The 25,255-nt window shown below is 37.1% G+C and overlaps 1 protein-coding gene across 1 annotated transcript in view; it reads right to left on the bottom strand.

Annotated features, from left to right (window-relative positions):
- Window positions 1–2,363: 2,363 nt before the first annotated feature.
- The window catches only part of LOC134332854 (adhesion G-protein coupled receptor F1-like), a 38,672-nt gene continuing 15,780 nt past the window's right edge, over window positions 2,364–25,255 (bottom strand). Inside the window, exons 2-11 of the mRNA XM_063014687.1 lie at window positions 12,777–13,964; window positions 8,632–8,832; window positions 7,761–7,904; window positions 7,406–7,587; window positions 6,218–6,388; window positions 4,254–5,609; window positions 4,090–4,131; window positions 3,514–3,573; window positions 3,369–3,432; window positions 2,364–2,449 (exon numbers count right to left, since the gene is read on the bottom strand). Coding sequence (XP_062870757.1) covers window positions 2,364–2,449; window positions 3,369–3,432; window positions 3,514–3,573; window positions 4,090–4,131; window positions 4,254–5,609; window positions 6,218–6,388; window positions 7,406–7,587; window positions 7,761–7,904; window positions 8,632–8,832; window positions 12,777–13,964 — 3,494 coding nt within the window. The remainder of the gene's footprint in view (window positions 2,450–3,368; window positions 3,433–3,513; window positions 3,574–4,089; window positions 4,132–4,253; window positions 5,610–6,217; window positions 6,389–7,405; window positions 7,588–7,760; window positions 7,905–8,631; window positions 8,833–12,776; window positions 13,965–25,255) is intronic.

Raw genomic sequence — 25,255 nt, 5'->3', positions numbered from 1 at the left:
TCTTCTGAATTGTTGGGTCTGGCGTATCGCATCTTCCTCTTCACAATACCTAAAGAACATTAGAATATTACTTAAAAATAGAAAATCCTTTTTTTGTATTGGTCTTAAGTAATATTCTAATGTTCTGAGATACTGAATTTGGGGTTTTCATTGGTTGCCAGTTATAATCATCAACATTAAAAGAAATAAACATTTGAAACAATCAGTCTGTGTGTAATGAATGAATATAATATAATAAGTTTCATTTTTTAAATGGAATTACTGAAATAAATATACTTTTTCATGATATTCTAATTTTAAGGTCAGGCGAGTTTGCTGACCAATTAAGAACAGGGATACCATGGTCCTTAAACCAGGTACTGGTAGCTTTGGCACTGTGTGCAGGTGCCAAGTCCTGTTGGAAAATTAAATCTGCATCTCCATAAAGTTGGTCAGCAGCAGGAAGCATGAAGTGCTCTAAAACTTCCTGGTAGACGGCTGCGTTGACCTTGGACCTCAGAAAACACAGTGGACCAACACCAGCAGATGACATGGCACTCCAAACCATCACTGACTGTGGAAACTTTACACTGGACCTCAAGCAACGTGGATTCTGTGCCTCTCCTCTCTTCCTCCAGACTCTGGGACCTTGATTTCCAAAGGTAATGCAAAATTTACTTTCATCAGAGAACATAACTTTGGACCACTCAGCAGTCCTTTTTGTCTTTAGCCCAGGCGAGACGCTTCTGACGCTGTCTCTTGTTCAATGCGACAGCTGAAACCCATGTCTTGCATACGTCTGTGCGTGGTGGTTCTTGAAGCACTGACTCCAGCTGCAGTCCACTCTTTGTGAATCTCCCCCACATTTTTGAATGGGTTTTGTTTCACAATCCTTTCCAGGGTGCGGTTATCCCTATTGCTTGTACACTTTTTTCTACAACATCTTTTCCTTCCCTTCGCCTCTCTATTACTGTGCTTGGACACAGAGCTCTGTAAACAGCCAGCCTCTATAGCAATGACCTTTTGTGTCTTGCCCTCCTTGTGCAAGGTGTCGATGGTCGTCTTTTGGACAACTGTCAAGTCAGCAGTCTTCCCCATGATTGTGTAGCCTACAGAACTAGACTGAGAGACCATTTAAAGGCCTTTGCAGGTGTTTTGAGTTAATTAACTGATTAGAGTGTGGCACCAGGTGTCTTCAATATTGTACCTTGTCACAATATTCTAATTTTCTGAGATACAAGTTTCACTTTTTGTATGGAATTACTGAAATAAATCAACTTTTTCATGATATTCTAATTTTATGACCAGCACCTGTATAATAATAATAATAATCATCATCATCATCGTCATAACAGTTATAAAATAATTAATTAATAACTTAACTGCTTACCCTCCTGTACCCATTGTTTCATCTTTTACCCTTTTAATCATTTCAATTATTCCAGAGTTACTTCTATAGGGGAACATAATACAAAGAACACACACGGGTGTCATTAATTGACCTAAAAAACTAAACAAAACTTTTCAACTTGACTTTAGAGTAAAAATAAGTGTGTTTTTAAATTCCCAACACAATTATGCTTTTGGTGAATCAGCTTTCAACATGTGTATATACACCGAGCAGTTAGAACATTCTGAGCACTGACAGGTGACGTGAATAACACTGATTATCTCTTCATTACGGCACCTGTTAGTGGGGGGGGGGGGGATATATTAGGCAGCAAGTGACATTTTATAAGTTGATGTTAGAAGCAGGGAAAATGGGCGAGTGTGAGGATTTTAGCGAGTTTGACGAGGGCCAAATTGTGATGACTAGGCGACTGGATCAGAGCATCTCCAGAACTGCAGCTCTTGTGGGGTGTGTCCAGGTCTGCAGTGGTCAGTATCTATTAAAAGTGCTCCAAGGAAGGAACAGTGGTAAACCGACGACAGGGTCAGTGCATCCTCTCCAATGATGATGAGCTTCAGCTAAACTGAGGGGCGCTCAAGTATGCTTTATAAGTAACATATGTGTCAATATGTAAAAACAAGTTTCATTAGTAACATCTGCACCAATATGCTTAGGTGGTCCAGTATGAACAATGTTTGTATTATATATAAATAATATATAACATGCAGAGAATGACTGACGAGATGCATTTTAAATTAAGTTTTAATGTCACATAGAAACTGTTTATAATTATAAATAAGAAATTCATTGAAATTTATCAAATAGATTTCTTAGTTCTGTATACAAATTATTATTATTTAGTTACACAGAAAACAGGCTAAGGTCATTTTTAAGAAATAATTTTAAATTAAATGTATTTAAAAGTCTGAGGTTTGAGCGGAGTTAAAGTCCAGGTTTAGGTTTCAGTCCAGTTCAGGATCTATAAGTTGAAGTTTCAGCTTAAAGCTGAATATGAGTTGTTTGAAGAAAAGGCTGAAGAAGATGAAGATAGATTTTGTGCCCCTGATACATTGTACATGTCTGAAAAACAACAAAACATGAATGACAAAGTTACTCACAAAGCAAAACTAAGTTTAAATATTTTGTAAAGGATTATTTACAAAGTGAAACTATTTCTTATAGCTAAAGTTAAACCTTTACCTTCACCTCTGAAGGTACTGTAGGTGCATTTTATAGCAACTTTTTGTGCATAAACAAAAAATAAAGCAAATTCCATGAGCTTTTTTGTGTCAAGAAATATACATACAGCACAAATCTTTCGATTTGGTGGTGCCACATTCTCAAGATGTTTAACTTTGCAGCATGTCCTTCCAATTAATTTTGATTATTGATTTTGATCAAGTGGTTCAGTGGGTAGCACGATCACCTCACAGCAAGAAAGTCCTGGGTTCGATCCCCAGGCAGGGAGGTCCGGGTCCTTTCTATGTGGAGGACTGGTGCCCCGTCCAGGGTGTTACTGTGTGCCTTGCGCCCATTGAAAAGCTGGGATAGACTCGATAAGAATGATATGGTCAAACGATCCAAACAAAAACTATCAGTTTATTAAATAAGATGAGCTACCAAACACCAAAACACATTGGCACATATTCTACAAGTATTTGCAATTGTACTGTAGGAGTGGACCACTATTCTTTTCTTATATGGGTTGAAATTTGGTGACTGTGAGGGACAGATGCTGTAAGTGAGTTTTCTACTTATTTTTAGCTTGTTTCACATTGTGGGTTCCAAAATAGTATTAATAGAAATAATATTTATCCATATAAATGTAAGAAGTAAATAAAGTAATATCTTGGGTGTTCTAGTTGTTTGGCTGTATGGTATTAGGAAAGTAACCCTCACTTTTACTGGGTGGTCGTCAAAACACCTAGGTGGCCCATATTACGTTAATAATGACATATTATAAAACATGTTATAAAATAAAAAATACGTTTCTACATACTTCTCTGTCGTAGCCTCTGAAATAAAGAAAGTCCGCTCGAGGATGATGGTCCTTGACCTGTGCTCTGTAACATACAAACAGTGTCAGTAACAACATCATAAAAGGTAAATAAAATAAAACACAGTAGTAGATGAAGGATTTTTACCCTGGTGGGCATAGAGCTGAGATTCCTCGGCACCAACTTTCCTGCCAAGGCTTCTCTAACCTGCCACAGCAAAACAAGCAGAAACAGTTTAAACACAGTCGTGAGCAACAATAAAACCACAGCGGCATCCGAGTCTCAATGATTTCTGCAGATGTTCTTTATTTGTGACTGAATAACTAGAAGATGTTTGTTTTAAAACTCACAGATTTGTGTTATTTTATATTTGTTTGTAGTTTATTATTGCCATCGACAAGACCCTGCCTGGGTGTGGCTAATGAAACTACACCTGTCTATTAAATATGGTTAAATAGTTGATTTAGCTAAAGAGGTGATTCATGGGTTAAAGGATCTTGGTGCCAGATACCACAGCACACCTTCAGGGGTCTAGTGGAGTCTCGATGGGTCAGGACCAACACAATATTAAAAAGGTGGTCATAATGTTATGCCTCACTGGTGTATGCAACATATGGTGCTGTATGTTTATTAATAGTGCACATTCCAATCACTCAGTCACAGAACAGGAACAGATGCAGAATCACTGAAATCCCCAGATTACACGATATAATGAACACACACCTTACTGTCCAGCAACAGTCCAAATACTAGAATGAAGAAACCCTGTAAAGAGAAAATCATTTTTCTTAGATTTATATTTACATTTACAATATTTAATAATGTGGTAGCAATAAAATGTGAGTAATTCAAATTACAGATAGAATAAATGTGTATAAAATTAGTACCTGTAGTGAATTGAGCAATGCGAACACCACATGGAGTCCAAACTTCTGTGTTACCATGGTCCCGATACCGAATCCCCATGTCAGACCAAAGACAGGTGTTAAGATTCCTACACATTTAGCAATGACCAGCAGGGCGTGTTTCTCATCTCGCTGAACGCTGGCGTTTAATCCTCTCCTCAGGATCTTATACAGAACCACGACCATCACCAGGAGGTTTATAGCTACGATAGTCAGAGCAGGAATCACAAACGCCAGGAGAGCTTTGCTTTTATCCCAGTTCAGCCAGCAAGCATTCACTGCTGTGACGTATCCTCCACCTCCAGCTGTAGATGCCACAGTAATGACGGCGATGAGTAACGGCGCTCCGTACCCAACACTGAACGCTGTAGCCATCATCGCAGATTTGGAAAGTCGGTTGAAGACCATGATGGTGCGGTACAGGAGCAGGAGCGCTAACAACAACATCCAGAAGAACAGAGCGAGATAGAAGAAGTGCATGAAGAAGGTTACAGCGGTGCAGGAGGGTACTGGTGTCTTCTCTCCGTTTTTAACAATGGCTGCTCCGATGATGAAGCATATATCGGCGATTAGCAGGGAGACGGCGATGTTAACGATGGAGACGTGGCGCATGTAGGATGTTTCGTTTCTTTTTACTGATTTCCAGATGAGGATTTCAATGATGAGGCACAAAACCAAGCAGGCCATTGAAATACCGACGCCGATGTAAGTGATATAGTCCAAAATGACGATATCAGCCGGACTTAAAGTTAACGGCGACATCAGGATTGAAAAAGAGGTCGTGTGATCGCACTCACATGTAACTGATCCGTTCTGATCCTGTATTAGTTTACATCCAGTCGAGTCCCATCCTCCAGTGTTATTCAACAGATTGAAGTTCCAGAAGACACACTGAGGGTTTCCCATTCTCGTATTTTTGACAGTGTATTTAAGAGAGATGTTATTAATTTTTGGCTGAGTTTGGACCACAACAACATCTCCATTAATCCTGGTGCCATTGAGACTACAGTCTGTGCAGGTCTGGTTTCTAACAGGTAAAATATTGTCAAAAGCTGATAAGACTATAATGGTGATGGAAGTATTTTCCTTGATGTCTGGTATATTTATGTGGGTAGTTAAATTTTTACCGATGTCCTCAGAAAAGGATTTATTGGTGGTTTTTCTTTCTATAAAGGTAAAGTTTGTTGAAGTGGTAAAGGTCACATCTGAGAGTCTGCTTCCAAAATCCTCAATAGCCTTCAGAAGATCAGAACTGGTGTGTTTGGTTGTGCTGTTCTTGTTTATTTCCTCCCATTGCTTCTCTGCTGATCCAAGAACATCCACTGTTTTTAGAAAATCCTAAAATAGAAATTTCAGATCACATCTGATCAAATCTCATTTAGTAAGTGAGCTGTTACCATTTATCACTGTACTGTGGTGTGATAAAGTAACTGCCCCCATTAATGCATGTTTATCACACAGAATTCTATCAGGTCATTAAATACAATCAAAACAATAATCCAGTTTACCAAACTTAACTGGTGAGGAAATTAGCTAATAAATACATCTAGGCTTTTTTCAGCTAGTCCTGTTAGCTTGAAGTTAGGAACAAAACTATTTTTACAGGTCTAGGATTCTTAGCAGCATCTCATTCAGGAAGTCACAGGAGATTTCAGGAAGAAAAAACATCCATGAAGATGCAGGAACTGCTAGTATTTAGCTCAGTATGAAAGAGATATGGGAAGATGGCAAGAGGTACAACACTGTTAACAATAAAACCCTAAGTGCAACTCATCATTAAATGAATCAAAAACGTGTTGTTATTATTTTTGTTGTTGTTGTCCTGGTTTTAGAGAAACTATAATTTTTTTAAGTTCTGTCAACAGGTATGATTCTCTTTTTACACCATTATATAATGAACATAGTTAGTTAAAAACCAGAAGCAGATTGAACTTGAGTAAACTTACCAGCATGGTGGCTTCATTAACTAAGATGTTTTTAGAGACGTTGGCAATTTTCTTAAGAATGTCGACGATGGTTAATATGGTCGCTTCTGAGTTTTGGATCACAGAAGAATTTTTCTGAGTAACTTCAGTAAGGTTCGCCACAAATGTAGGGATGTCAAGAGGCACTAAATTCTTCAGAGAAAAAAAACAGGTATAAATTACAACCCCAAAATGCAGATAAAATAAAAACACAGAGTTCCTTACATTGACTTTAACTTTTATTTGATGTCAGACAGGATGAACCTGAGATATTTCATCTTTTATCTGCTCAACTTCATTTCATTTTTTAATAAACATCCATTCCTGCATTTCAGGCCTGCAACACATTCCAAAAAAAGTTGGGACGGGGGCAATTTAGGGCGAGCAATGAGGTGAAAAAACTGAATAGTGAATTCATGTGCGCAAAGGCCAAGGGTGCGAGATTAATCTGAATGCTCATGATCTTCCATCCCTCAGACAGCATCAAGAACCTCCAGCATCAAGAAGTTACTGCACAAATTATACTTAAAACTTTACTGTGCAAAAAAGAAGCTTCATGGGGGTGTGTCAGTACCAGGGTCTGTCATGGTATGGGGGCGTGTCAGTACCAGGGTCTGTCATGGTATGGGGGCGTGTCAGTGCCCTTGGTAAAGGTCATTTACACTCAGTGATGCAGCATTAATACAGAAAAGTACGTTGAGATCTTAGAGCAACATGTGCTGCCTTCAACACGTCATCTTTTCCAGGGACGTCCAGCATTTTTCAACCAGATGATGCAAAACCACCTGCATCTTGCAGGAAGAACGAGACCAAATAAAAGCTGAAACACTAAATCACTTGGTCTCCTCGGTGCCAAAACCTCTTTTAAGTGGTGAAAAGAAACAACAACATTACAAAGTGGTAAATGCTTTACTGTCCCAACTTTATTTGGAATGTGTTGCAGGTCTGAAATGCAGGAATGGATGTTTATTAATAAATGAAATGAAGTTGAGCAGATAAAACATGAACTATCTCAGGTTCATCCTGTCTGACATCAAATAAAAGTTAAAGTCAATGTAATTTACACAATGAAACACACGATTAAGTAAATCATTTATTATTAATTTATACAATTATTTGCTGTAACGTTTGATAAAAGATTAAAGAATAATCACTATAAAATGAGATTACCTGAGATTCAGTTTTCAGATTTTGAATGTTCTGCAGGACACAATTGTCTTTTATCACCTCCCACTGTTTTGTTGAATTACACTGAGCTGTTTGATTGCCGACCAGGCCGACACCACAGTCAGCAATGCGGTTGGTTCCCAGTGATCCAACTCCAAATGTACCATCAGAACAGTCAACACCCGCTAAAAAACAACGCAACAAAAATTTACTAAAATGGAGCTGCTCTTCTTTGAAGAAATACAGGCTGCAAACTCAAACAGAAGGCCGGATGTTCTGGAAAACCACTATACGAGGAGTCAGAATCAACTTGACGTCACTTAATCATAAAATTAAATAAATAAATAAAAAAACTCACTATTTTGTGTTGTAATTTTGATCTTGTTTGATCTGTTAAAACCTCCACTGGCAGCTGGATTGAGTTGGCACGAGACTTCAGCTGGATCTGGTGTGGCACCTTGGCACCTTGTTTCGTTCATCTTATATTCACATGAAATGCAGCCTTGTGCTGTCAATACAATAAACCACCATCATTTATTTATTTATTCAGCTTAATGACAATTTATGTATTTTTAATCAATAAAGTTTTTATTTAAATTAACAGATTGGATTAATCCACAAATTCTTGTACAATATTTGGTCAAAAGTAAGTGGACACCTGACCATGAGCTTCATTTCAAACCCATTATAATGGAGATGTCTGCTCTGCCTTTGTAGCTCTTAAAGCCTCCACTGTTTTAGAAAAGGATTTTTCTTCTACAGGATGTTGAAATGTGTCTGGGGGGGTTTGTGCTTCTTTTGTCATAACAGCATTTGTAAGGTCAGGTGCTGGTGTTGGCCAGTGATAGCTCAGTGGTTAAGGTACTGGACTAGTAAACAGAAGGTTGCCGGTTCAAGCCCCGCCACCACTAAGTTGCCACTGTTGGGTCCCTGAGCAAGGCCCTTAACCCTCAATTGCTCATTGTGTAAGTCGCTTTGGATAAAAGCGTCTGCTAAATGCTGAAAATGTAAATGTGTTGGGCAAGAAACCCCGACTCCAATCAACATTTCAATTAATTCCAAAGGTGATAATTGGTTGAAGTTGGTGCTTGTTTAGGCAAATGGAGATACTTTATAGGGTGTCCAAATAATTTTGGCCATAAAAAGCTTTAACTGTAACTGTAGAAAGCATGTTTTTAATAAGGTGTTGCTAACTTATCACATTGAATGAAAAAGGTTGTGTGTATGACCTGCTGAATTGTTGGTACAACCCGAGTTGCTCCATTCCACTGTATAACCGTCCTGAACGCAGCATTGCAGAGAGACGGTCGTAACATCACAGGAAATCACCTTCTCATTGCTCACTTGGATTTCAGGATATGGCCGGACTGTAATTCTCTGCCAGACCACATAGAGCATCGAGTTCTCATATGTTGAGCAGGAATATTCACCTAAAATAAACATTAAATCAAGTATAAAGTTTAATTATTTGGCTATGTTCAGGTAAAAGAATCTGTGGCTTTCACATCATCATCACATGAAAATCTTCTTCCCCTTAAAGCTTCTTTCAGTGTCCAAAAAGGTGGAAATCAGATGGAGCTAAATCTGGACTATAAGCGTCTCTCAGTCTTGAGCGATTACTCCTCCTCCTACTGCACCCTCACCGCTTATAACCACAATATAAAAGTGAGGAAACTTTTTAAAGATCCTTCGTATTTACACTTCATCTGTATGATCAACAACAAACATTCAGGCTTCAGGGCCCAGGAGCTTATAAACACGAGATTAATATAAAACCTGCTTCACTGGGCACAGAGTCATCTACAGTCCAAAAGCTACTAATTTATGACGGATTTTGCATTCTCATCTCTGGATTCTTTTCTTATATATAGTTCTTATTTTATAAAAGACAACAAAACCAAATAGGAGAGTAAAAGTAGTCCAAAGTATATATGTGTGTGTATATACAGTATATAAAACATTAAAACCACCTCCTTGTTTCTACACTCACTGTCCATTTTATCAGCTCCACTTACCATATAGAAGCACTTTGTAGTTCTACAATTACTGACTGTAGTCCATCTGTTTCTCTGCATGCTTTGTTACCCCCTTTCACCCTGTTCTTCAATGGTCAGGATTGCCACAGGACCACCACAGAGCAGGTATTATTTAGGTGGTGGATCATTCTCAGCACTGCAGTGACACTGACATGGTGGTGGTGTGTTAGTGTGTGTTGTGCTGGTATGAGTGGATCAGACACAGCAGTGCTGCTGGAGTTTTTAAATACCGTGTCCACTCACTGTCCACTCTATTAGACACGCCTACCTAGTCGGTCCACCTTGTAGATGTAAAGTCAGAGACGATCGCTTGTCTATTGCTGCTGTTTGATTCGGTCATCTTCTAGACCTTCATCAGTGGTCACAGAACGCTGCCCACGGGGCGCTGTCAGCTGGATATTTTTGGTTGGTGGACTATTCTCAGTGAGGATTTTATGGAGGTTTATAAAAACTCCAGCAGCGCTGCTGTGTCTGATCCACTCATACCAGCACAACACACACTAACACACCACCACCATGTCAGTGTCACTGCAGTGCTGAGAATGATCCACCACCTAAATAATACCTGTGGGGGTCCTGACCATTGAAGAACAGGTTGAAAGGGGGTAACAAAGCATGCAGAGAAACAGATGGACTACAGTCAGTAATTGTAGAACTACAAAGTGCTTCTATATGGTAAGTGGAGCTGATAACATGGACAGTGAGTGTAGAAACAAGGAGGTGGTTTTAATGTTATGGCTGATCGGTGTATGTAATATGATGTTCAGATGTGACTTGTGATACATAAATAAAGTTAGTTAACATGACAGAACTAGAATATTATTAACTTACCACTGTGAGTAGATGTAACGTTGCTGATGTTGTAGGTTTCATTTGAACTCAGTATCTTTTGCCCATTTAGAGTCCAGGTTATGATTTTATTTGTTGCGTTGTTACACTTCAGGGTGAGATTTTCTCCAGGATAAATGTGGACATCATTAAACTCCGACTTATACAGTCCACCATACACTGAAATCCAGAAACATGCACAACATTTACACACCCGTCATTTAATAAATCAAACCATTTGTGGTGTAAAGGAGCAGCGAGTTAGTAAAGCGACTGTAAAACCAAACTGAAGAGTAAAAGCAGTTCAAAATACTCGTGTACGTGTGTGTGTGTGTGTGTGTAATATGATGTTTAGATGTGACTTGTGATACAAGAACAATAATAAAACTGAACTTACCACTCTGAGTGAATGAATCACTGTTTACATTCAATTTGTCTGTAGTGAGAGTACTAGCGAGTTCCACGTTTGCTGAAGTTAAATTAAGTTTATCACTTGATGCTGTAATATTGTAGTTTACAATCACACTGCCGGGCCTGTTAAACACACACACACACACACACACACACACACACACACACACACACACACATCATGTTAACACTGTTAGTCCATCCATCCATTGAAGTGATGTCTTGTGTATGTTGTGTCTCATTCGTCCCTGTGCACAACCGTTATGAGCAGCGTGGCTTTAACCATCACACCACACCAGCTCACAGATAAATAATAAATATTTAACATGAAATGATGTAATAAATGATTTTTACCTAAAACCTGTCACTGTTGTAGAGCCCAAGTATCCTGGTACAGCTGAGTAACTATTATGGATCTATAAAAATAAGTACATAAATATTTCAGTTACATTCACAGAGTTTTGTTTTACTTATTTCTTTAATCAAAAGTATATAATTTTATTATTAATACTGCTTATAATAATAATAATACAAATAATAATAAAAATGATGATGATGATGGATGTAACTCTTACTTTTTGCTCGATTAATTCTTTATATTTTTTGTACATGTTACTTGTAGTGTTGGAGAGAGTAACGTCAAAAGTTTGGATTATTTTCATTGAAAAACTTAAAACATGTTTGTCTGTAAAAAAAAAGTAAAGCAGATTATATAAACACAAGATCAAATATGTAAAATGATATAAAATATGTATTATATAGTATAGATTATATATAGTGTAAATTATATACAGTGTAGTGTAGATAGTGTAGATTATATAGTGTAAATCAGTGGCGATTTCTCTAAGACTGCAAGGGAAGCTCAGCTTCCCTTAAAATGTCAAAAATTAAATGGTCAAATATGTACATTTGTGTTAACATTTCATTGACTACAAATGCGTTAGAACACGTTCATCTTGAAGACGAGTTTGTTCAGAATCAGCTACTTATCACAAATCGACTGACTTGAACTTCTCATACATTCCCGGAGCGTCGATGCATTTACCCGCAGAAGCTGAGCGTCTCTGGGGGTAAATGGAGCTGTGGGCATGTCTGGATGCGAAGCTTCTGCGAGATGGGGGTAAATGGAGCTGTGGGCATGTCTGGATGCGAAGCTTCTGCGAGATGATTGGAGGATCAGTCGAAAGGCTGAATCCCGTTTTTATTGAAAGCTATTTTGAGATCTACACTGAAAAGACGAAAGTCAAAAACAAACTGCAACCCATTTGAGAGGGCACCGGTCAAGTCCCTGGAAAAGACGCCTACTTGGTACGATAGGATCACAGGCCATTTTCTTGAAAAGGAACGGAGGGCGGAATTTATGTATAAAGAAATTAACAAATTTTATGATGTAAGCCGAAAATGAGCTTCCCCTCTTTGAAAGACCAGCAGCCACCACTGGTGTAAATTATGTACAGTGTAGTGTAGATATATTAGATTATATATAGTGTATTATATATAGATTATATATAGTGTAAATTATATATAGTGTAGATTATATATGGTGTAAATTATATATAGTGTAAACTATACATAGTGTAAATTATACATAGTGTAGATTATATATAGTGTAGATTATATATATAGTGTAGATTATATATAGTGTAGATTATACATAGTGTAAATTATATATAGTGTAGATTTTATATAGTGTAGATTATATATAGTGTAGATTATATATAGTGTAGATTATACATAGTGTAAATTATATATAGTGTAGATTATATATAGTGTAGATTATATATAGTGTAGATTAGATATAGTGTAGATTAGATATAGTGTAGATTAGATATAGTGTAGATAGTGTAGATTATATATAGTGTAGATTATATATAGTGTAGATTATATATAGTGTAGATAGTGTAGATTATATACAGTATAGTGTAGATTATATATAAAACTAAGTAACTGACTTTTTTGGTGCTGTAGTGGTTGACCAAAATATCACTGAGCTCTTTATACTGTGCAGCTTCATATAGATTATAAAATGAAAACTTCATCATGATCATTTAATAATGGTAAAATACATGTTAAAAAGTAAAAAGGTTTTAAAGGCGTACCTGTGATTGATGATGAAGTAGCTGTTGTGGATTTTGTGGCGGCTTCAGTTATGGTTGTTATGGTGGGTTGAGTTGTGGTTGTTGTGGTGGGTTCAAATGTGGTTGTTGTCGTTGGTTCAGTTGTGGTTGTTATGGTGGGTTCAGTTGTGGTTGATGTGGTGGATTCAGTTGTGGTTGTTGTGTTGGGTTGAGTTGTGGATGCTGTGGTGGATTCAGTTGTGGGTGTTTTGGGTGTTGTGGTGGATTCAGTTGTGGTTGTTGTGGAGGGTTGAGTTTTGGTTGTTGTGGTGGGTTCAGTTGTGGTTGTTGTGGAGGGTTTAGTTGTGGTTGTTGTGGTGGGTTCAGTTGTGGTTGTTGTGGTGGGTTCAGTTGTGGGTGTTTTGGTGGGTTGAGTTGTTGTAGTTGTGGTGGGTTCAGTTGTGGTTTTGGTGAATTCAGTTGTGGTTGTTGTGGTGGCTTCAATTGTGGCTGTTGTGTTGGATTCAGTTGTGGTTGTTGTGGTTGTTGTGGTGGGTTCAGTTGTGGGTGTTGTGGTTGTTGTGGTGGGTTCAGTTGTGGTTGTTGTGGTGGATTCAGTTGTGGTGGGTTGAATTGGGGTCATTGTGGAGGGTTCAGTTGTGGTTGTTGTGGTAGGTTGAGTTGTGGTTGTTCTGGTGGGTTCAGTTGTGGTTTTGGTGGATTCAGTTGTGGTTGCTGTGGATTCAGTTGTGGTGGATTCAGTTGTGTTGGCTGTTGTGGTGGATTCAGTTGTGGTTGTTGTGGAGGGTTGAGTTGTTGTTGTTGTGGTGGATTCAATTGTGGGTGTTGTGGTGGGTTCAGTTGTGGTTTTTGTGGTGGATTCAATTGTGGGTGTTGTGGTGCGTTCAGTTGTGGTCGGTTCAGTTGTGGATGCTGTGGTGGATTCAGTTGTGGGTGTTGTGGTGGGTTGAGTTGTGGTTGTTGTGGTGGATTCAATTGTGGGTGTTGTGGTGCGTTCAGTTGTGGTTGTTGTGGTGAGTTCAGTTGTGGTTTTTGTGGTTGGTTGAGTGGTGATTGTTGCGGAGGGTTCAGTTGTGGTTGTTGTGGTGGATTCAGTTGTGGATGATGTGGTGGATTCAGTTGTGGCTGTTGTTGTGCATTCAGTTGTGGGTGTTGTGGTGGCTTCAGTTGTGGTTGTTGTGGTGGGCTCAGTTGTGGTTGCTATGGTAGCTTCAGTTGTGGTTGTTGTGGAGGGTTCAGTTATGGGTATTGTGGTGGATTCAGTTGTGGGTGTTTTGGTGGATTCAGTTGTGGGTGTTGTGGTGTATTCAGTTGTGGGTGTTGTGGTGGATTCAGTTGTCGATGTTGTGGTGGGTTGAGTTGTGGTTGTTGTGGTGGGTTGAGTTGTGGCTGTGTTGCGTTCAGTTGTGATTGTTTTGGATTCAGTTGTGGTTTTTGTGGTGGATTCAATTGTGGGTGTTATGGTGCGTTCAGTTGTGGTTGCTGTGGTGGGTTCAGTTGTGGTTGTTGTGGTGGCTGTTGTGGTAGCTTCAGTGTTGGTTGTAGTGGTGGGTTCAGAGTTGGGTGTTGTGGTGGATTCAGTTGTGAATTTTGTGGTGGGTTGAGTTGTGGTTGTTGTGGTGTTTTCAATTGTGGGTTCAGTTGTGGTTGAGTTGGATTCAGTTGTGGGTGTTGTGGTGGATTCAGTTGTGGATTTTGTGGTAGCTTCAGTTGTGGTTTTTGTGGTGGGTTCAGTTGTGGTGGCCATTGTAGCTTCAGTTGTGGTTGCCATTGTAGCTTCAGTTGTGGTTGTTGTGGTGTATTCAGTTGCGGGTGTTGTGGTGGATTCAATTGTGGATTTTGTGGTAGCTTCAGTTGTGGTTTTTGTGGTGGGTTCAGTTATGGTGGCCATTGTAGCTTCAGTTGTGGTTGTTGTGGTAGGTTGAGTTGTGGTTGTTATGGTGGATTCAGTTGTGGGTGTTGTAGTTGATTCAGTTGTGGTTGTTGTGGTGAGTTGAGTTGTGGGTGTTGTGGTGGATTCAGTTGTGGTTGTTGTGGTGGATTCAGATGTGGGTGGTGTGGTTGGTTCAGTTGTGGTTGTTGTGGTGGATTCAGTTGTGGTTGTTGTGGTTGGTTCAGTTGTGGTTGTTGTGGTGGATTCATTTGTGGGTGGTGTGGTGGATTTAGTTGTGGTTGTTGTGGTTGGTTCAGTTGTGGTTGTGGTGGATTCAGTTGTGGTTGTTGTTGTGGATTCATTTGTGGGTGTTGTGGTGGATTTAGTTGTGGGTGGTGTGGTGTATTCAGTTGTGGTTGTTGTGGTTGGTTCAGTTGTGGTTGTTGTGGTGGATTCAGTTGTGGATGATGTGGTGGATTCAGTTGTGGGTGGTGTGGTTGGTTCAGTTGTGGGTGATGTGGTGGATTCAGTTGTGGTTGTTGTGGTGGATTCAGTTGTGGTTTTTGTGGTGAATTCATTTGTGGGTGTTGTGGTGGATTCAGTTGTGGTTGTTGTGGTGGATTCAGTTGTGGTTGTTGTGGTTGGTTCAGTTATGGTAGTTGTTGAGGGTTGAGTTGTGGGTGTTGTGGTAGATTCAGTTGTGGTTGTTGTGGTGGGTTCGGTTGTGGATGCTGTGGTGGATTCAGTTGTGGATGCTGTGGTGGATTCAGTTGTGGTTGTTGTGGTGGATTCAGTTGTGGTTGTTGTGGTGGGTTCGGTTGTGGATGCTGTGGTGGATTCAGTTGTGGTTGTTGTGGTGGATTCAGTTGTGGTTGTTGTGGTGGATTCATTTAAGGATGCTGTGGTGGATTCAGTTGTGGTTGTTGTGGTGGATTCAGTTGTGGTTGTTGTGGTTGGTTCAGTTGTGGTTGTTGTTGAGTGTTGAGTTGTGGGTGTTGTGTTAGATTCAGTTAAGGATGTTGTGGTTGGTTCAGTTGTGGTTGTTGTGGTGGGTTGAGTTGTGGTTGTTGTGGTGGGTTGAGTTGTGGTTGTTGTGGTGGGTTCAGTTGTGGTTGTGGTGGGTTCAGTTGTGGTGGGTTCAGTTGTGGTTGTGGTGGGTTCAGTTGTGGTTGCTATGGTAGCTTCAGTTGTGGTTGTTGTGGTGGGTTCAGTTGTGGATGTCGAAACTGTTGGGGTAGTTAAAACAAACATGAACCACTTTTTAAGATAAAGTATAGTAATATTTAGATGCTGTATATGTGTACAGGATTAACAAGAGCTCCAAACCCACAGTGGAATTCAGATGTGGGAGCATCATGATAAATTATATGATATTATATGATAGTTAATAACTTCTGGAATATTCCATAACAGAACACGCTGTATTGTTCCTGGTCACCCCGTCCACACATCCAGGGTCGTTGCTAAGGTATCTGGCCCCTGATTTTCATTCTTCTGTATTTCCTGCCTTAACCATCTCTACACACCAACATCCAACTCCACACACTCTTCTGAGCTGCTACCAACGATGGTAAAGCCTTTAAACGTACAGGTCCATTAACGCGACTCTCGATAACTTGGAGAACTTGGGTGGTAAAAGCATTTTATTTTATGTGTGTAGGACATTATATCATCAAACCACTACAATCAAGCTCAAAAACAAAGTGCTGTCAGTTCTAACAGGGTGGTGACCTGTGACGAGAACACACAAAACACCAAACGGCAAAAACTTACATTTGCACATTTTATCATCATTCAAACTTTAAGCCATTAAGAAGCCTGAAGACCCAAACAGAAGACCCGATGTTCTAGATAAACTCCACATATCCACATGATGCTCAGGAGTCCGAATGGACTTAACATCTCTTAATCATAATAAACTGTAATGAAACTAAATATAATGAAATAAAATACTCACCTGTCTGTGATGTAATTTTGATCTTGTTTGATCTGTTAAATCCTCCACTGGCAGCTGGACTGAGTTGGCACGAGACTTCAGCTGGATCTGGTGTGGCACCTTGGCACCTCGTTTCGTTCATCTGATATTCACATGAAATGCAGCCTTGTGCTGTAAAAAATGTATTTTACTTCGTTACGTTTAGCTGATCTGTAACAGCTTCTAACCAATAAACTTTAAATTGAAACTGCTGATAAAACTGCTCCATAAATCCTTCTGCACTATTTGGTCAAAAGTAAGTGGACACCTGAGCATGAGCTTCATTCCAAACCCATTATTATGAAGTTGTCTCTGGCCAAATACTTTTGGTCATATAAAGCTTTAACTGTAACTATAGAAAGCATGTTTTTAATAATGTACTGCTAATTTATCACATTGAATGAAAAAGGTTGTGTGTATGACCTGCTGAATTGTTGGTACAACCCGAGTTGCTCCATTCCACTGTATAACCGTCCTGAACGCAGCATTGCAGAGAGACGGTCGTAACATCACAGGAAATCACCTTCTCATTGCTCACTTGGATTTCAGGATATGGCCGGACTGTAATTCTCTGCCAGACCACATAGAGCATCGAGTTCTCATATGTTGAGCAGGAATATTCACCTAAAATAAACATTAAAACAAGTATAAAGTTTAATTCTCAGGCTACGTTCATGCTGCAGGTAAAAGAAAGAAATCGTGGCTTTCAGGTGGCACAACAATCTATTACACTTCATCTGCATGATCAACAACAACAAACATTCAGGCTTCAGGACCCAGGAGCTTATAAACACCAGATTAATATAAACCTGCTTCACTGGGCACAGAGTCACCTACAGTCCAAAAGCTACTAATTATTGACAGACCTCCTCTTGGTGATTAGACGAGTTATCTGACAGCAAACCTTGGCATGAGACGACATGTTTTTCTTTAATAGATGCAGTCAAACTATCCCTATTTAAATGGATACAAAGAGGTAACCATTCATTTGTCCCACACAGTGAGAAAGAGCTGAAGGTGTTAAAACAAGAATCAAATCAGAGCCAAGAGGTAAAGACCGAGGGGGGTGTGGAACACAAACCAAAACTCCACATGAGAGTCCACATGACCAGTGACAACAGAAGTGTGTAACAATCACTGACTTTTCTCCTAATAAAAATAGCCAAGCATGACGGCTCTGCTTTAACAAATAACAGCACATCATTCATTATTAAATCAGTAAATAAATAAATAAAGTTAGTTAACATGACAGAACTAGAATATTACTAACTTACCACTGTGATTAGATGTAACGTTGTTGATGTTGTAGGTTTCATTTGAACTCAGTATCTTTTGCCCATTTAGAGTCCAGGTTATGATTTTATTTGTTGCGTTGTTACACTTCAGGTTTAGATTCTCTCCAGGATAAATGTGGACATCATTAAACTCTGACTTATACAGTCCACCATACACTGAAATCCAGAAACATGCACAACATTTACACACCTGTCATTTAATAAATCAAACCATTTGTGGTGTAAAGGAGCAGCGAGTTAGTCCACTGGACTGCAAAACCAATTCACACCACAAATAGTTTGATGTATTTATATCTTGATTTATATATAAAGCAGATTTATATCTCATTTATACAACAGTGATCATTAAATGAATCGTTTGAACTGAACCTACCTCTCTGTATGAATGAATCACTGAACACATCAAATCCGTCTACAGTGAGACTTTTAACAAGACATGAGTTTGCTGAAGTCAAATGAAGTTTATCACTTGATGCTGTAACATTGTAGTCTACAATCACACTGCCGGACCTGTTAAACACACACACACACACACACACACACACACACACGTCATGTTATAGATAGATAGATGGATAGATGGATGGATGGATGGATGGATGGATGGATAGATGGACGGACTGATAGATAGAACTTTATTAATTCAGAGGGAAATTGTTTCGTTACAGCAGCAAAACACAGAACTCTACACATATTGCACAACCATACAGTGTATATATATTTAATACGTATACTGTATGTATATATATGAAACGGTGGATGAAGGCACTGAGGAATTTGTCAGCTTAGAGTCCATAGAGTTAAATGTGTGTGTGTGTGGGGGGGGGGGGGGGGGGGGGGTTGGGGCCTTACCGATGAATGCTGTATGTGAGAAGGGACATTGTTGAACCTTGTGTAAAACGGTTCAGCTCGTTTGCATGATCACGAGTCCCTTCACATGGAACGGGCCGTTACTGATATCAGTTGACACTGATCGTCTGTCCATCCATCAAAGTGTTTTGTGTATAATGGCTTTAACCACTTTAACCATCACACCACACCAGCTCACAGATAAATCATAAATATTTAACAGGAAATGATGTAATAAATTATTTTTACCTTAAACCTGTCACTGTTGTAGAGCCCAAGTATCCTGGTACAGCTGAGTAACACTTATAGATCTATAAAAATAAATACATAAATATTTCTGTTACATTCACAGAGTTTTGTTTTAGTTTTGTAACCAAAAGTATATAATTTCATTACTAATGCTGCTTATAATAATAATAATAATAATAATGATAATAATAATATTAATAATAAAAGAATAATAATAACAATGATGATAATAATAATAATAATAATAATAATAATAGTAATAGTAAAAATAATGAAAATAATAATATAAGGATAAAAAAAATGATAAAAACTATGTAATAACAATAATATTAATAATAAAAATAGTATTAATAATAATTATGATAATAATAAAGATAACAATAGTGATAAAAATAATAATAATGATTATAATAATATTAAAAAAACAAGGATAATAATAATATTAATAAAATAATAAGGATAAAAATAATAATTATAAAATAAAATAAATAAAACAATAATGATAAAAAAATAATAACCATAATAGAAAAATAATATTAAAAAAATAATAATAATAACAATAATAATAGATGTAACACTTACTCTTTTCTCAATTGTTTCTTTATAATTTTTGTACATTTCACTTGTAGTGTTGGAGAGGGTAACATCAAAAGTTTGGTTTATTTTCATTGAATAACTTAAAACATAGTAGTCTGTAAAAAGAGTAAAGCAGATTATATAAACACTAGATCAAATGTGTGAAACGATATGAACTACGTATGATATAGTGTAAATTATATATAGTGTAGATTAGATATAGTGTAGATTAGATATTATGTAGATAGTGTAGATTATATATAGTGTAGATTAGATATAGTGTAGATTATATATAGTGTAGATTAGATATAGTGTAGATTAGATATTATGTAGATAGTGTAGATTATATATAGTGTAGATTAGATATAGTGTAGATTAGATATAGTGTAGATAGTGTAGATTATATATAGTGTAGATTAGATATAGTGTAGATTAGATATAGTGTAGATAGTGTAGATTATATATAGTGTAGATTAGATATAGTGTAGATAGTGTAGATTATATATAGTGTAGATTAGATATAGTGTAGATTAGATATAGTGTAGATAGTGTAGATTATATATAGTGTAGATTATATATAAAACTAAGTAAATGACTTTTTTGGTGCTGTAGTGGTTGACCAAAATATCACTGAGCTTTTTATACTGTGTAGCTTCATATAGATTATTAAATTAAAACTTAATCATGGTAGTTGATGCTGTTGAAGCTGTTGTGGTGGCTTCAGTTATGTTTACTGTATTGATTGTGTTTACTGTATTGATTGTGTTTACTGTATTGATTGTGTTTACTGTATTGATTGTGTCTACTGTATTGGCTGTGTTTAATGTATTGATTGTGTTTACTGTATTGATTGTAAGTAAGTAAGTAAGTAAGTAAATTTTATTTATAAAGCACTCTTAAAACAACTTACGTTGACCAAAGTGCTGTACATCGAATAAGCAAACATAACACAACATTATATTAAAAAAGTAAGAACCAAATAAAAATACAGAGTAAGAGACAAAATAAAACAAATACAAATAGACTAAACAATTAAAATTAACACAGCTCCTCACTGTTCAAATGCCAGCTTATAAAGGTATGTTTTTAGGAGTGATTTAAAAACAGCGGCCGAAGGTGCTTGTGTTTACTGTATTGATTGTGTTTACTGTATTGATTGTGTTTACTGTATTGATTGTATTTACTGTGGTGGTTAAAACAAGCATAAACCACTTTTTAAGATAAAGTATAGTAATATTTAGATGCTGTATATGTGTACAGGATTAACAAGAACTCCAAACCCACAGTGGGATTCAGAAGTGGGAGCATCATGATAAATTATATGATATTATATGATAGTTAATAACTTCTGGAATATTCCATAACAGAAAACGCTGTATTGTTCCTGGTCACCCCGTCCACACACCCAGTGTCGTTGCTAAGGTATCTGGCCCCTGATTTTCATTCTTCTGTATTTCCTGCCTTAACCATCTCTACACACCAACATCCAACTCCACACACTCTTCTGAGCTGCTACCAACGATGGTAAAGTCTTTAAACGTACAGGACCATTAACGCGACTCTCGATAATTTGTGGAACTTCGGTGGTAAAAGCATTTTATTTTATGTGTGTAAGACATTATATCATCAAACCACTACAATCAAGCTCAAAAACAAAGTGCTGTCAGTTCTAACAGGGTGGTGACCTGTGACGAGAACACACAAAACACCAAACGGCAAAAACTTACATTTGCACATTTTATCATCATTCAAACTTTAAGCCATTAAGAAGCCTGAAGACCCAAACAGAAGACCCGATGTTCTAGATAAACTCCACATATCCACATGATGGTCAGGAGTCCGAATGGACTTAACGTCTCTTAATCATAATAAACTGTAATGAAACTAAATATAATGAAATAAAATACTCACCTGTCTGTGTGGTAATTTTGATCTTGTTTGATCTGTTAAAACCTCCACTGGCAGCTGGATTGAGTTGGCACGAGACTTCAGCTGGATCTGGTGTGGCACCTTGGCACCTCGTTTCGTTCATCTGATATTCACATGAAATGCAGCCTTGTGCTGTAAAAAATGTATTTTACTTCGTTACGTTTAGCTGATCTGTAACAGCTTCTAACCAATAAACTAATTGAAACTTCTGATAAAACTGCTCCATAAATCCTTCTGCACTATTTGGTCAAAAGTAAGTGGACACCTGAGCATGAGTTTCATTCCAAACTCATTATTATGGAGTTGTCTCTGGCCAAATACTTTTAATCATATAAAGCTTTAACTGTAACTGTAGAAAGCATGTTTTTAATAATGTGTTGCTAATTTATCACATTGAATGAAAAAGGTTGTGTGTATGACCTGCTGAATTGTTGGTACAACCCGAGTTGCTCCATTCCACTGTATAACCGTCCTGAACGCAGCATTGCAGAGAGACGGTCGTAACATCACAGGAAATCACCTTCTCATTGCTCACTTGGATTTCAGGATATGGCCGGACTGTAATTCTCTGCCAGACCACATAGGGCATCGAGTTCTCATATGTTGAGCAGGAATATTCACCTAAAAAACATCAGGTGGCACAACAAATCAGGCTTTAGGGCACAAGAGCTTATAAACATGAGATTAATATAAACCAGCTTCACTGGGCACAGAGTCACCTACAGTGTGAAGGCTACTAATTTATGACAGACCTCCTCTTGGTGATTCTTATGTCAAGTTCACACTACATGACTGGATCTCTTGTAATCGGGAGTCTTTCAACTCGGTGTGTATTTAACGCTACTGGTCGTGATGGGGGGTCACACACTACACCATCTATCTGGGACGAGGGGTTTAATGATACCACGTCCAAAAATGCACGTCAACAAGTAGCAAGAGATCAAAGTTTGTGAGCTGATGTGCAGCGTAAAATCAAAGAGGAAAATTAAATGAATCTAAGTGGATTTGGCAACACGATTGTTCTGTAGTGAGTTGAAGGTTAATAAATATTTTTTGCAATGCAGCGTGGGTATTATGTTTTAAAGAGAATGATAAGCTCAGAAATACTATAAAACTTGTGTGTGTCGATGTGTTCTGATATAAACTATATTATTCTGTGTTTCCTGTCACACCGTGTCGTGCGTTCTCATTGGCTGTTCGACATAGCAGTCATTGCCAGTTGTGAGACTCAGATCCAGATATTTAACAAGCTGAATATCTCATCTCGGTCGCTCGGATTGAGCTGTTGAATAGTTCACACACAGCGATTGAGAGCCGAGATTCGATCACCAAGAGAACGCCGAGTTGCTCCCTAGCCGGCAAATCTAGCGCCGACCAGTCGACGAAAATCAGGCCAAAAAACGTGGTGTGAAAGGACCTTTAGACGAGTTATCTGACAGCAAACCTTGGCATGAGACGACATGTTTTTTAATAGATGCAGTCAAACTATCCCTATTTATTTGTGTTCCTTCATAGTTCTGATCTCTTCAGTATTAATCTACAGTGTAGGAAACAATTCAAAGTAAGAAAAAACAATAAATGAGAATAAATGTCCAAACATTTGACTGGTTCTGTATATACAAACAAATCCTGAACAGCACATCATTCATTATTAAATCAGTAAATAAAATAAATAGTTAGTTAACATGACAGAACTAGAATATTACTAACTTACCACTGTGAGTAGATGTAACGTTGTTGATGTTGTAGGTTTCATTTGTACTCGATATCTTTTGCCCATTTAGAGTCCAGGTTATGATTTTATTTGTTGCATTGTTACACTTCAGGTTTAGATTCTCTCCAGGATAAATGTGGACATCATTAAACTCTGACTTATACAGTCCACCATACACTGAAATCCAGAAACATGCACAACATTTACACACCTGTCATTTAATAAATCAAACCATTTGTGGTGTAAAGGAGCAGCGAGTTAGTCCACTGGACTGTAAAACAAATTCACACCACAAATAGTTTGATGTATTTAAATCTTGATTCATATATAAAGCAGATTTATATCTTATTTATACAACAGTGATCATTAAATGAATGGTTTGAACTGAACCTACCTCTCTGTATGAATGAATCTCTGAACACATCAAATCCGTCTACAGTGAGATATTTAACAACATCTGAGTTTGCTGAAGTCAAATTAAGTTTATCACTTGATGCTGTAACATTGTAGTCTACAATCACACTGCCGGACCTGTTAAACACACACACACACACACACACACACACACACACACACACACACACACACACACACACACACACACCATGTTAACACACACGTCATGTTTAGATAGATAGATAGATAGATAGATAGATAGATAGATAGATAGATAGATAGATAGATAGATAGATAGATAGATAGATAGATAGATAGATAGATAGATAGATAGATAGATAGTCTGTCCATCCATCAAAGTGTTTTGTGTATGATGGCTTTAACCGCTTTAACCATCACACCACACCAGCTCACAGATAAATAATAAATATTTAACATGAAATGATGTAATAAATGATTTTTACCTAAAACCTGTCACTGTTGTAGAGCCCAAGTATCCTGGTACAGCTGAGTAACTGTTATTGATCTATAAAAATAAGTACATAAATACTTCAGTTACATTCACAGAGTTTTGTTTTAGTTTTGTAACCAAAAGTATATAATTTTATTACTAATGCTGCTTATAATAATAATAATAATAATGATAATAATATTGTTAATAATAAAAGAAGAAGAATAACAATGATGATGATGATAATAATAATAATAATAATAGTAATAGTAAAAATAAAGAAAATAATAATATAAGGACAAAAAAAATGATAAAAATAATGTAATAATAATAATATTAATAATAAAAATAGTATTAATAATAATTATGATAATAATAAAGATAAAAATAGTGATAAAAATAATAATAATGATTATAATAATAATAAAAAAACAAGGATAATAATGATATTAATAAAATAATAAGGATAAAAATAATAATTATAAAATAAAATAAATAAAACAATAATGATAAAAAAATAATAACCATAATAGAAAAATAATATTAAAAAAATAATAATAATAACAATAATAATAATAGATGTAACACTTACTCTTTTCTCGATTGTTTCTTTATAATTTTTGTACATTTCACTTGTAGTGTTGGAGAGGGTAACATCAAAAGTTTGGTTTATTTTCATTGAATAACTTAAAACATAGTAGTCTGTAAAAAGAGTAAAGCAGATTATATAAACACTAAATCAAATGTGTGAAACAATATGAACTACGTATGATATAGTGTAAATTATATATAGTGTAGATTAGATATAGTGTAGATTAGATATAGTGTAGATTAGAAATAGTGTAAATAGTGTAGATTAGATATAGTGTAGATTAGATATAGTGTAGATTAGATATAGTGTAGATAGTGTAGATTAGATATAGTGTAGATTAGATATAGTGTAGATTAGATATAGTGTAGATAGTGTAGATTATATATAGTGTAGATTATATACAGTATAATGTAGATTATATATAAAACTAAGTAACTGACTTTTTTGGTGCTGTAGTGGTTGACCAAAATATCACTGAGCTTTTTATACTGTGTAGCTTCATATAGATTATTAAATTAAAACTTAATCATGGTAGTTGATGCTGTTGAAGCTGTTGTGGTGGCTTCAGTTATGTTTACTGTATTGATTGTGTTTACTGTAT

The sequence above is a fragment of the Trichomycterus rosablanca genome, chromosome 18, assembly GCF_030014385.1.
Source record: "Trichomycterus rosablanca isolate fTriRos1 chromosome 18, fTriRos1.hap1, whole genome shotgun sequence".
NCBI lineage: Eukaryota > Metazoa > Chordata > Actinopteri > Siluriformes > Trichomycteridae > Trichomycterus > Trichomycterus rosablanca.
The sequence above is the reverse complement of the archived record's forward strand: the minus strand, read 5'-3'. Positions and strand labels throughout refer to the sequence as shown.